The sequence below is a fragment of the Caenorhabditis remanei genome, chromosome I, assembly GCF_010183535.1.
Source record: "Caenorhabditis remanei strain PX506 chromosome I, whole genome shotgun sequence".
Lineage (NCBI taxonomy): Eukaryota > Metazoa > Nematoda > Chromadorea > Rhabditida > Rhabditidae > Caenorhabditis > Caenorhabditis remanei.
The window spans coordinates 7,469,338-7,482,562 of NC_071328.1; the positions used below are offsets into that span (position 1 = coordinate 7,469,338).

At 36.3% G+C, this 13,225-nt stretch overlaps 2 protein-coding genes across 2 annotated transcripts; both read left to right on the forward strand.

Moving 5' to 3' along the window:
- Positions 1-392: 392 nt before the first annotated feature.
- On the forward strand, positions 393-5,229 carry GCK72_001428 (uncharacterized protein; the record flags this gene model as incomplete). The annotated part of the gene is made up of 5 exons (XM_053722962.1): positions 393-497; positions 560-664; positions 1,272-1,331; positions 4,243-4,388; positions 5,124-5,229. The coding sequence occupies 5 exons, from the start codon at positions 393-395 to the stop codon at positions 5,227-5,229; spliced, it is 522 nt and encodes a 173-aa protein (XP_053591607.1).
- A 5,773-nt stretch (positions 5,230-11,002) lies between these two features.
- GCK72_001429 (uncharacterized protein) lies at positions 11,003-11,305 on the forward strand (the record flags this gene model as incomplete). The annotated part of the gene is made up of 1 exon (XM_053722963.1): positions 11,003-11,305. One exon carries the CDS (start codon positions 11,003-11,005, stop codon positions 11,303-11,305), a length of 303 nt encoding a protein of 100 aa, XP_053591608.1.
- Positions 11,306-13,225: the final 1,920 nt, after the last annotated feature.

Consider the following 13,225-nt stretch of genomic DNA (forward strand, 5'->3'; position numbering starts at 1 on the left):
CCGCCACTAATCGACCTGAATTTTTGAATGAATGACTTTGCGAATTCTGTATGCATTTTGAATTCAGTCGGAGATGATTTTTCTTGTTAGAACTGTTTTGAATCTGAAAAACATTCTATTTCATGATATTTCAACTTTTGAGTCTCATTATCCATCTGATCAATTCCGAACCCTTTCATCCATTTCGTTCCATTTCTTTTCTCTTTTCATTTCTTTTTTCCTAATTACATACACTCGAACAAACCACTTCCTTCCTCTCAATTTTCCTCGTTTTTTCCCCATTTCCTTCCCATTTTTTCTCCATTTGAATGGGTGTTCATTTCCCTTCCATTCTATTGAAAATAATGGTCTTCCAACAAATAAAAACCAATTTACATTTTCAATTATTCCAGATGATGTTGTCCACTGTGAACAATCCGTACCGTGGTGGCAACAATTCCAACAATAACAATTCAAATCATCGAATGGTCATCGAAGATGTTACTGATGATCCGGAGGTGAGTCCATCGAAAAAGGGATTGTTTTACGGAAATTGATTTCTATTTAAATCATATTACAGTATTCTGCATATGGAAATGAAAACGAAAAACCGGAAAATGAGGAAGAAGGAGCGTTCGTTGAGTACGAGAAACTCGATAAAACTGAAGATCCAGCTGCTTATAAAGTGAGTTTTAACGTTTTTGACAGTGAACTTTGAGAGTGAACAAAAGTATTTAACGACATTGTCTATCAGCGTGACACTGACTTTTGTCAATGCGCTCTACCGAAACTGAAAAATATAGTATAGAATAAAGAGACGAAGAGATATAACAATCATTTTAATAGGATCTCGGCGGAGCGCAGTTTTTGAAACTTCCCTGTGCTATTATAAGATACTAATTTTTAGTTGTTTATTTTGCTAGACTTACCGACATTCAACATAACCAATTAAAAGTTTTAGACATTTGAAGAATGAAATAATTCCTGATAAAAAATTGAGAAAAAACAAAGAACAAGTAAAACAAAAAAATTCGAAACAAAAATCAAAAACTATGAGGAAAAAGGGGAAAAGTTAATCCTTTGAGATCATTTCTGACTGACGACCATTCCGAAAAGGTCTCTTTCATATTGGTCACATGTTTCCTATTATTTTGTACTTTTTCCTTTGGAATAATGTTCGAAACGAAAATTCTAACAATTTTACAAATTCAACCTCCCAAACTCCACACTTTAAATATAAAATTTCTGCCACCTTTCGTTTTTTTCTCCCATTTCAATTCTCAAATTTCCAGGTGTGTCAATCAACAACGGCCGTCAATCGAACCTACAACAACATTCGTCCATCATACAGAGTGAGTTCTTTTTCAGAGTTTTTGTTTTTTTTTTTCGTGAAGAGAATATTAATTTTTCTGTTTTCCTTTCGGAGTGGTCTGTGGTGTTTTGGAAATTTTCTCAAATCGTAACGAGTATTTGAGATGAAAAACGATTTGACTGCCAAGTGTGAATTGACATGAACCAATAAATTGAAAGATTCTAATTTGTCTGCAATTCAACAGATAGTCTGCCATCTACACATTCATCCCTAGAAATGTTATTAATTTAATTTTCATCATCCGTTTTTTCTTCCGTTTCTCACCCTCTTCCTCATGAATTCCTATTGGTCTTCTTCCAAAATTCCATCCATTTTTGTTTCAAACAACTCAAATATTCTCTTTATATTCCAATTCCTTCTGAAATGATGGTCAAAAAATGCAAATCTGCAATCAACTTGAACACTTCAAACTTTGGAAAACCTGTTATAAAAAATGGATTATTTAAGAAAAAAGAGAAAAAGGTAACTTCGACTTTTGTCCAATATGCGCTCCTTGATATGAATATGACTTTTTGTGTGACAAGGACATCCGGACACTCGGATATATATGTGACAGGTTGGGTGGTCTTCCACCCTCACTCACCCTTTTCCTTCTTTTACCTGCATTATGAAGACCCCTCAGGCTCAAAGATATTCCTCCCATTTAGTGTTTGAGCTCCCTGACAGTTTCAGACTTTCCCAAGATGTGCAGAAATGAAAAAAAAAACAACAAATTTCTGAACATTTATTAGTCTCGCCCATCACTACTTCTTCTCTCAGAAACCACTTCACCACCACTCTCCCAACCACATTAGACGAAAAAAAACGTTCCGAAAAATTTCGAAAACTTTTTGGTACATCATAAAATTTTGTCCAATTTTTCCACTTTCCGAAAAAAGTGACAATTATCTGGAGACTAGTAAATAATGGGTGCGAACGAATAGAGTAGGAGGAGGAGAAAAAGAGCATTGGGCATCTTTTGTCAAATATGAATTGAATGGTCCTCCAGAGATGTGCTGGCACACGCAAACTCCAGCGTAGGAGCCACACTTTTTCAACACTAAACTCTTCGAAGAAAAAAGGCGGAGAAGAAGAAGACTTTCCGAGTTCTGAATCTTTTTGAAAAATGTCTACATGTGTGCTTCGAGGTTCTGGTTAGCTTGTTCACAATTTTGGAGTTCTACAGACTTTTTCACTGATTGGAATCTTATGTTACCTCTCTCACAAGAGGAATTTCTCCTATTTAGTTCAAACGACCTGTGATAATAATAGCAAATTCTAGCTAGCCAAAACTAATACAATAACATTTTTAGCGACAGAATGCACAATCTATTTTTTTCGAAACAGAAATTTTGAAAGAACTCCGGTAAACAAAGTTCAGTTGACAGGTTACTGTAGGAACCCCACTACATCAACTTCATTTTTGAATAAACGTTTGAAATCTGTTTCCCACAAATATCGGAATTCGTTCCCTTCTTCTACTATTTCTTTTCATCTTTGCTTTTCGGATTTTTGGATTAAAAATATATCGGAAACCAGTGGAAAGAAGGAAAACCAAAGAAGACGTATGCGATGGCGTAGAAGATGGAAAAAGAGACCGAATTTGTGCTCAATTGTTCCTTTCAAATGTCACACATACTCTCTGTTTCTTGTCTTTTTTATTTTTGTTGGTCCCTCCTTTTTGACGTATTTCGTGGTGAATTCTTCCTCTTATTTGTTTGTTGTTTTGTAAAGAATCTCACTCCAGTTTTAGACATACTTCAATAACAATCCCAAAAATTTGTGAGCTTCTCAGAAATTCACGATTTCTGTGAAGTTTTTGATGTTTTCCCTGTTCATTTAGGTTTCGATCAGTTTGCACGTTTATCTGTGAGACTTAATACAGGAACGATTGGATACTGTATTTCATGAATGTTATGACAAACTCGAAAGTGTGACGTTAAGCGCCTACGCATTCTCATATTCATTCAAGCTTTCTCGGTTCTTTAACCTCGGAAAATTCATGTTCAAACATTTCCAGATAAAACATCATGCTCCTAGTTGTTTTCCTGAAACCCCCATAGTTCCTAGTTCTGAACCCCTCTTTCTTTCTACTTTTTCAGAGAATCTGTGAATATTCTTTGTCTTTTCTGTGAAAACTAACTAGTGTCCCTCCTCTTGAGTCATGAAATTTTAACGATGAGTAGGAAAAGAGAAACAAAACTTTCCAATTTGTAACCGAGAATACCACACATCTGTGCTCCTTTTCTTCTTCTTCTATCCAACTGGCTTCTGCTCCATTTCTCCACTCAACCATGCATTTTCTTCTTGTGTTGAAATTTGACAAAAGTTAGAGATCGGAGACTCCAGCTCTGTCATCGACTCCGACACCAAAAATTGACTTTTTTCTGCTGGATTTTGAAACATTGAGTTTATTTTCAAACGTTTTACTCAATTGCGAGTTTTTACTTCTCTATTGATTTTCGCTCCTAGAATAAGTGAATGCGGCTGGAACCAAAAAGTCTGATAGTCTCACTTCCGGGCACAGAAATGGAATGGATTCTAGTGATCATTGAAAAGTGTCACATGCATGAGTTCCAAAGGAAACATTTCCTCTTTTAGTCTGTTTGGAACTTGTAGTCTTCATTACTGAACTTTTCCGTATTCACTCTCAACGAAGTAGCTAGAATGTAACCTAAAATAGGTTTCAGGGACAATAATACAGTTATTATTCACTACCAGCTAATCTCCAAAACATTATGAACACCATTGACTCAAAAACTAGAAGACTTTTTCAAGAAAATGAACACATTGCCGTGAGATCTACTATTGAGACTAATACACGCCGACCACAGATATATTACTTTCCATCTAGTACTACCTTACTCTATCCCAAAGTTATCGCTACAAATCAATCATCTCATAACTTACAGATGCCGATTGGCGGTGGCAGTGGCTCCTCTTCCGGTTCGATTTCTCGTGAAATGCGTGTCGAATCAATGAATTTGACGGATGTCGAGGAAGGAGCAAGGTGCCGCGATAAGGAATGTCGTCTCGGATGGAAGCAGCATCCATGGAGGTATGTTTCATGGATTCTGGTTCTTCTAGAGGGGAAGAAAGAGAGTTTTGGCAACATTCTTTGGGAATGTGGGTGTACTATTTATGAATGCATTCGTTTTCTTTCATTGTCTACTATCTGGGGTACAATAGGTTGGGAACTTATGGATTCGTGAAAAATTGTTGGAAAATTCTGTAGTTTCCGCAATTCTGTTACTTGAGCTGCTGAGTGGCATAATTAAACTATCCGAGCAAACTTTCAAGATTAAATTTATTCTGATCTTTACAAACATTGATGCTCAACAAAGTTCGAATGTTCAGACTTTTTGTGGACATCTTTTCATGTCTGATTCCATTTTCGCTGCGAGAACATCTGATTCCTGAAACTAAATCTCTTCCTCGGTGGTCTTTATATACTCAAATAGTAAGTATCTCCCTCTTTTCGTCCGGATGTCATTGGTTTCCGTTTCTTGCAAATTTCCCTAAATTCGCTTCTCTCTCCTCTCGGATTGCCGACTGAATTCTGGGGGGCTCCCGCAGATTCCTCACTAATTCGGAACCACCAGAATCTTTGTGTTTCTCTTTTTTGACGTCTTCTTCTTCTATTCCTTCTGGTGGTCCATTTCCATCCCTACTATCCTCTAATTCTGATGTTAGACGAATCAGAAGAAGAAGGGGAAGACGCTTAAAAGAGGAGGGACAAACTGCAAACAACACGCAATGTTTTGGGATAGAAACACAAGTTTCTTAGTTTTAGAAATCATTTGGAATCAGAGAAAACATGGAGAACAAATGATGTCGTCTTTTATCTTCCATTCCATTTGTTTTTAAAAGGAAATTCATTCAAACATTCATTCCAATAACTTTTTAAGAATTATTCAAGTTTTTCTCAAGTCTTATCCAGGTTTTGTACGACTCTGTATACAATTTCTTCCGTCCATTCCTACTATTTTCTCTGAAAACCGGTCATAAAAATGTCCAATCATGAAGCCAAACTATGAAACACACCTCCGCCTGCTCGTTCTTTCATTTTTTCTTCCAAAAAATCATGATCAATGTCTAAAAAGCACATGCACCAAGTACTGGTGTATTCCATTTTTTGTTGCTCCTGCTCCTTTATTTTGGAACGTATCAAGTGTCATTTATATCTTCTTTTCTCTTCGTTTTTCTATTTTTGGGATTTTTTGTTTCTCGAAAGTATTTTCTATCTGGAAGACAAACATAGATCGAGAGGATTTATTTTCAAAATGTAGACTTTTTGACTTTAGAGGTTTTTTAGTTCTTAGGTAGAGACGGTACTCGGAAAGGTTAGGAAAAGAACCAAATTAGGCAACTGTAGTCAGGAAAGTTGTCATAGTTTTATTTAATATTTTGCGGAACTCAATCATCACTTTTTTTGAAACATTTTCAAAGGAATGACCTTGGAAAGCTGAAATCCTTTCATTTAAAAAGACGAGTTTACAGTCCTCATTTCAGTGGCTACAGTCCAGATTTTCCATAAAAGTCGTGACTTTTCTACCAATATCATTTTTTTTAAGTTGTATCCAAATAGTATAGTGTCAAAGAGTGTTTCTATTTTCTACTGGTCATTCCATCGGTCTAAAAGAACCCCTTCTTCCTACTTTTTCTTCTTCTTTGGCCCCATATCAGATGTCTTCTCCTTCTACTTTTTCTTCGGGATTTCTAGATTCACAAGTGCTTTTTCTTCTTTTTATTCTCTCAACGCTTTATATTTCCTTCGTCTTATTCTTCTTCTCTTTATTTGATCCATCATCATTTCGCTCCTATATTTTTCTTCCTTATTTCTGAATTTCATTTGTTTTTCTCTGATTTATCACTCATGTTAGCAACATCTTCGGAAAAATAAGAGAGCTAAAATTTATCTTCTGGCCAGCGTAGAGCTTTGAAAATGTTATATTTTTGTTCCATGCTTTGTTTTTTTCTCTCCAGATGTTCCATGTAAAACATGAAAAAGTCACAGGATGTTCAAAATGTTTCTTCTTTTCTTTTTGCAAACAATATGTGCTCTTCTGAATTATTTTCTAGTCACATCAAGCTAGTTGGACGTTGTTTTCAACAGTTTTTGGGAACTTCAAAAGTTATCTGCCGTATTAAAACAGGAAAAAACCTTTTTGGTTTATTCTATGAGTCAGTTGGGTTTAGTTTTATGTGCATCTATCAGAATTTGATTTTCAACCTTAAAATGTTTTGATTGATCCGTCAAAATCCACGTTTTGTACCAATCACCGTCTATTTATATTCATGCTTTTCCGTTCGAAACCACCAAAACATTTCGCATCTCTTCTTTCTCTCTCCCCGCCTGTATATTTCCGTCGGGGCTCTAAAATTGATCATTCATCGGAACTGATTCATCTTTTTTCCATCTTCTTTCTTTCTCTATTCCTCTCCGATTCCTTCATCTTTTTCTTTGATGTATGCTTTTCCTCTTTTGTATCATCATCACAATCATGAGTTCATTTGATCCCAATTTTAAAGTTTATTTTTGTAACTTTCTCTCTGTTTCTTCAAAATTTGAAAGTTCTACATAATCTTAATGAAATAGATGGATGTAGCAATATTTTTGGAACTAAATCTCTAGATTTCTACTTAAATTAGTGATAGTAATTATGAGACTGTAATATTCTAGATTTTTTGCTAAAAATCCAGTCTTTTCTGACAACGCTATTTTAGTTAATTAATACTATTTTCGGTTGATACTGGAAACGTTCTCTACTTTTTTCTACAATATTATAACATATATATATATTTGAGTTACCGTTTCCCTCTACACCGAACCCCGATTTCTACTCTTTTATCTTTTACAAAGAATATGGAGAAGAGAAAAAAAGTACAACACATAATCATGACGAAATCATCTGCAATTTAAATCGAATTACCCGTTTTCCACAACTATTTTCGTAGAAAAGAGTGCATTCTGTCATAAGCCGGACCCCTCAAATTTGCCCCTCTTCCCACTGAATCTGACTTCAAACGAAGCGTAAACTATATTCTCGACTAACACCACAAAATTCGAATTCTCTCTAAAAATGTATACTATTTCTGACCAGTTTTATGCTCAATTTTGTGTCCCATTTTCGGACGGGCGGGTCTAGGCGGACGGGCGGTCGGGAAGCTGTGCGGACAAGATTTATAAACATAAACAACTGAGAAACAGAACATAAAAATGTCAAAAAGATACAAATATGTACTATTTTTGGATGGGATAGTCAACAGAAGCATGTGATAGTTCTGGGAAAATGTGTTAGGAGTTGTTGAGAATTTGAAGATACATCAGTACAGTTTGACTGGAAAATAACGGTCAATAAGGGATCCAAATAGGGAAGCAACACAGTTTTAATTCACAATGAGAGCTTCAATGAGAAATCTACAAAGCCTTTTTTCCGAAACTTGCAAATGAACATACCATATCTGTAGATAACAATAATTTCGTAAAAAAAGCCTTTGATAAAGAATCTACGCAAGAAGAAATTGAGAATTCAATTTATTTGGGAACTCTCGAATTGGCTTCTTCTCTCCAGACAGAGTTAGACGAAGCAGTTGAAAATTGGAACTTCCGCTTGATCTTGTGTGCTTTGACCATATTTATTTATTTGCTTACAAGTTTCGCTTTTCTGAAAATTATCTGAAATTCAGTTTTCTTGTTGTTATCAAAATTTGCCTGAGTTTTTGGGATCTTAAAATTGATCTAGTCCTCAATAAACCTAGATACATCTTCAGAACACGATAACTGTATTCGTCTTTTTTCCAACTATTTCCCCACCTTTTTCCAGAAAAAAACTGAAAAGCTGAAAATGTTGAAAAATAAAAATCAGCTGTCATCAGAATCAAAAAACTCAAAAATCATCTCGTATTACTTTGTTGATTGCATCGCTTAGAGATCCTCTTCTGCCCCGTTCCACCTCATTTTCTCACTCAATCGACTTACTGATTTATTAGTTTTCCAAACTACTTCTTTCTGTTTTTCCTTGTTTTTTTTGTTTTCATGAGAACACCCAATTACAAAATTTTGGATGTGATATTTGCGACATTTCTCACGGATCATGAATCTTGTTGATTGGGAAAACAGTGTGAACCTCATCAAAACGGAAGGAACTCTTTTAAGTTATCAGCCGGAAAACCGGAAATTATTGAGATCAGAGTGTTTGAATTTCTGAAATGTTCGGATTATTCTCTTCTTTCTAAATATATTTCGGTTCATTTTGATATCTTCGTGATCATGTCTACACAGTATGCTTCAGTTTTCTCCGTTTTCTCCCAATTCGGAAAACTTTTTGTCTGAAAATTGTGTCCCTTTACCAGCATTTGTCTGGAAAAGGACCATAAATTGTCATTTTTCCTCATTTCCTTCCCATTTTTCTTTGGTTTTTTCTTCATCCGAGACAACTCATGTTCCATTTCTCGTGTCACAAGTGGTCCCTCCTTCTTCTTGTTTCCCTAGTTTGTACACATCTACTACTATGTCTATGTGTCTGTCCTCTTGCTTCTTTTAAACTATACCCAAGGGAATTTTAAGCGATTTGAGTGGGTATATAGGGTAGGGGAGAAGAAAGAAAAGAACTCAAGTTAGAAAGTTGACCAGTTTTAGAAACAAAAAGTGTATCAAAACTTGTGTATCAAATTTTATGGGATTGGGTATTCGAGAACTTTTTGAAAAAGAGAAAAGTGCAAAAATCTCCGTTGGGAAAATGAGAAATCGGTTTTGATCTGAAAGAGAGTTATGGTAACATTAAGAGAAAAGTTACGAGGGTTATAAGGAAGTACCCTAGTAGTCTAGACATCCGGACACAACGATTGACAGAGAGATATCTTTCAAGACTTGTTTTGGACTTGTGTTGTTCAAGAACTGCACTTTTGAAAAATCTGGAAAATTCGAAATTTCTGTTTTTGTACATTTTGAGATATCAATGTTTATCTTGCCCTTTATTTCTCATTGAAATTTTTTTAAAGTATTTTCGAACCGTATTGTTGGCTGAGAGAATACGGTAATCAGTGTAGAAGGTTCATAGTCGATTCGCAACTTGTATTTCAGTCTTTTTTCGAAAATTAAGGCTTTAGGTGTTTCAAACCATTTTTTGATAAACTAAGTAAGACTTACGATTTGCTTCGGAAATGTTCGAAAATAAATTAGACAGTTTATAAGTGCGTTTGAGTCATAGGACGCGTCAGTTAGCTGGATCTCAATTGTGAAGATTACGAACTTCCGGAATAATCTAATGAATCATATCCAGCGTTTTCCCCTATATTTCATGCAATATATTATCTAAAATAACAATTACTCTTCTTCCGAGAAAAGTGCCAAGCGGAAAGAAAAAGAATCAACTATGAATTGTGGTCCTTCTTCTTCTCTTCTTTCCGTCATTTTTCATTCTTCTCCATCAAAAAAGAAGAAGGCTGAGAAGTGAAAAAAGGGTGTTCATCTTCTTCTTCTTCTTTTTCTTTTTTTCCCACCCAGCCACATCGTGTTGACAAATTGACGGATGTCTCTTTTCTTCGTTGAGCTTCGTTGAGAAGTCTGAGCTCCGAGAGCAACCACAGACACATGTTTTATCAAATCTAAGAGAACCAATTAGCACGGGACCAGAGGAAAACGATAACTTTGTGACGAGAGAATGGAAATACATGTTTTCGGGAAAAATGTGAAAAGAGAGACTCGAAGGTTGTAAAAATTTTTGTCGGAAATCAAATCAACACAACATAACATCAGCAGGCAGAGCCGCAGGAGCAGAAAGCATAACAGATGGCGCCTTGCTCTCTGGAGGGGACACATATGTCGATCAGGTGTTCGGATGGAGTGCAATGATTATCTATTGGAAATACAGGTGTTCCCAATAAGGATACGGTATGCAACTGTGGAATATTAGGAAAGATGGCTTTGAATATGACACTGAAAACGAAGAATATCAGATTGATCTACTGTATCTGGTACTTCCTAGCAACCACGATATATGATGCTGATGACTGATCGTTGTTAGACTCTTTTTGTTAGAGCAGCAATAGAGATAACTCTTCATCGATAGAGAAGAAGTTGGATTCTGATGCGTATGTTTGGTGATCGACGACAACCTCACTGAGATTTGCAGCTGGAAGAGATTCGAAGCCTCTAGTCTAAACACAGATGAAACGTCTGTTGTTTTTAAGCCGAGAAGTAGGGTCAAAAAGGACTCAAAAGTGGGGTGAAAGATGGAAATTATGCAGGAAAGGTGTGAACGCAGCCAACCGGACACATCCGGGAGACCGACTTCCACCACCACCACTTCCCAATATTTCCGAGACCCACCCCATCCTCATCCCTTCTCTTTTTCCATCTCTCCGTTTGTCTCCATCTTCTTCTCTTCTTCTATCTACTGCTCCAAATAGGCCACGCCCACTTTTTTCTCCGTTTCGTCTCTCGGTCTCTTTTTTCAGTGTACTCTCTGATCTCGTTTCCACAAACCCCGGCCAGGAGACACCAAGGCCGTCTAGTTTTGTGCTCCTCTCACCCCCGTCCCCCGTCCTTTTCCACTGAGTGAGAAGAAGAATCTTCCCAAAAAATACAAGATCCTATATTCCATCACCACGTCATCAGAGATATGCCACGTGGCACGAGGTGACGTCTTCTGACATCAAGTCTCCAGAATGCGTGCAATGGTGAGAGGCATGGTGGGGCGTGGAAAGAAGAAAGAGAAGAATGGAAGTGTTCCACAAACGACAGTCCCCGGTCCTCCTGCCAGCACAAAACATGCAAAAATCCAGCCGAGCTTTTCATGTTCTCCACCAATGGAACGAAAAGAGTCAAGACCTGCTCCAATTCAAGTCAATCCAGCAGATCATTCGGTTGGAAGTCCACCTGCAAGAAGGCAACCACCGAAACGTGTTCCCAGTGGAAAAGGGACTTCTGGAGGATTCTCCGGAGTTGTTAAAACCGATTTGGCTGTGTGAGTTTTTTTCGTTTTTGGACTGTTTTCTTTGAAAAATAGACTGGGTATGGATCTGAATCAATGGATACTGTAATTTTCGATGAATCTTCGGATATACTTTTAAAAATTAGTATGGGAGATTCTGTTGATCTTTCATGCTAATCATACTGTTTATGAATGTTTTAGGCGTTTTAGTAAAAAAATTATCAAGTTTCAGACTAAACAACGGTTATTATTAGTTGTTGGTTTCAATTCTAGATTTTTTTTAATCTGAAATTTTTAGAAAATTAATGACTACTTTTGAATTTAAAAAAATTTACTGATTCGTTGGGAGCATCCGGATCTACATTTTGTCTGGAAATGATCTCAATGATACTCAAAGAAATACAGTTTTTGAATTAAAAAAAAACTTTCCGTTCAAGAATAGTTCATTATTATCAACGACAGGCTATTCACGAAGCTGATTATTTTTTCAAAGCGATTTTCAGAAAAAAATGATCAGTGACTCCTAATTTTCGATTTAGGCAATTACAATCAGGTTTTTCACTGCTGGATGTTGAAAATTATTATTCTTAAACTTCTGAATTGTATTTTAAAAGTTTAATGAGAATACCATTTTTAGTAGTCGGATTATCAGTTACAGTACTTTTTGAATCTCTTGTCTGTGATGTGATTCTAGTTTATTCAAGATTGTCTAGCTGAAAACTTTTAAAGTTTGATGTGAACCGACATATAAATTTTAAAATTTTGAACAATTAGTCAGTTAATTTTTGAGATTTTCATAATTCTTCGGAAAGAAAAAACGCGTCATTTCGTGAAAACTTCCATAAAAGCAGAACAATGATGTTTGACTCACTGAGCTAGCCTTCTTCGAACCGTGAGACCCAACAAATCCTTGACCATCCTCCCCCCTCCTCTTCCTTCCGTTTTGCTTTTCGAATTCTCTACAAATAGTACTAAAAATAATAAATTCCCTGCTTTTTCATCATCGTTCTTCACCACTATTTCTCATTTTTCTTGCCGTGTCTCTGTTGTCAGTTTTCATTCATTTTCATTTCGACGCCAAATGCAGGCAAGAGAAGCTTCCTCTCCTCACCAGCTTCTATGCTCATTTGAATCGAAGAAGAATATGAATATCGAGTTTCATCCGGTTTGAAGGGCGAACCAACACTCTCTGCTTTCTCAAACTGTCTGCGTCTATCAGTCTCTTTCGTATCCAGGAGGTTGAGCTTTCACTGGGAGAGCAGGAGCACATGAACAAATTGTCATCTTCATAATAAAAATTGGAATAAAAATTAATGACAACAGCCAAGGGGTACGCTCTGCTTTGTTGATCATAGGGTTCACAGGGAATCAGAAATCTGGTGAGCAGGATAGTCTTTCTCAAAATTTGAGAGTTTCTCAAAACTTGAGAGTTAGGGTTAGTACCTGTTTAGTTTTCCTGGAACAGTACTCTGGGTCAACGCTTTCGATTCTGAGATTCTCGAACCTGGATACCAGTCAATTTGTTTTTTTGCCGTTTTACATTTAGTATACAACATATTTCCAAGGTACTCAATTCTTGTCTCTCTCCTCTTTCTTTTACTCCTGAATCCCTTTTTTCTCGTGCTTCACTGCTTGTTTTGGAGAATAATTGATAGTTTGTGTTGGAAACCGGAAGAAGTGGATGAGTGGAGTGAAGGGGTTGAAGCAGAAGAAGTAGAAATAAAAAGTAATTTGATAGATGAACAAAACGAAGGGAATAGGGGAGATGTACATTGTATGGAGACAAAAAAGAACAGATTTAGAGGAAAGATGAAGAATTCAATTTGAGAGATTCTGAAGAATTCAGATTTTTGAAAGTAGATAGAAACTTTTTTTGCTTCGTTGCAAAAAGAAACATTGAAAAAAGATGGAGAGGCGGATGGGGTTCATAGAAAATCCAGATCAAAGTCCGTTCAAT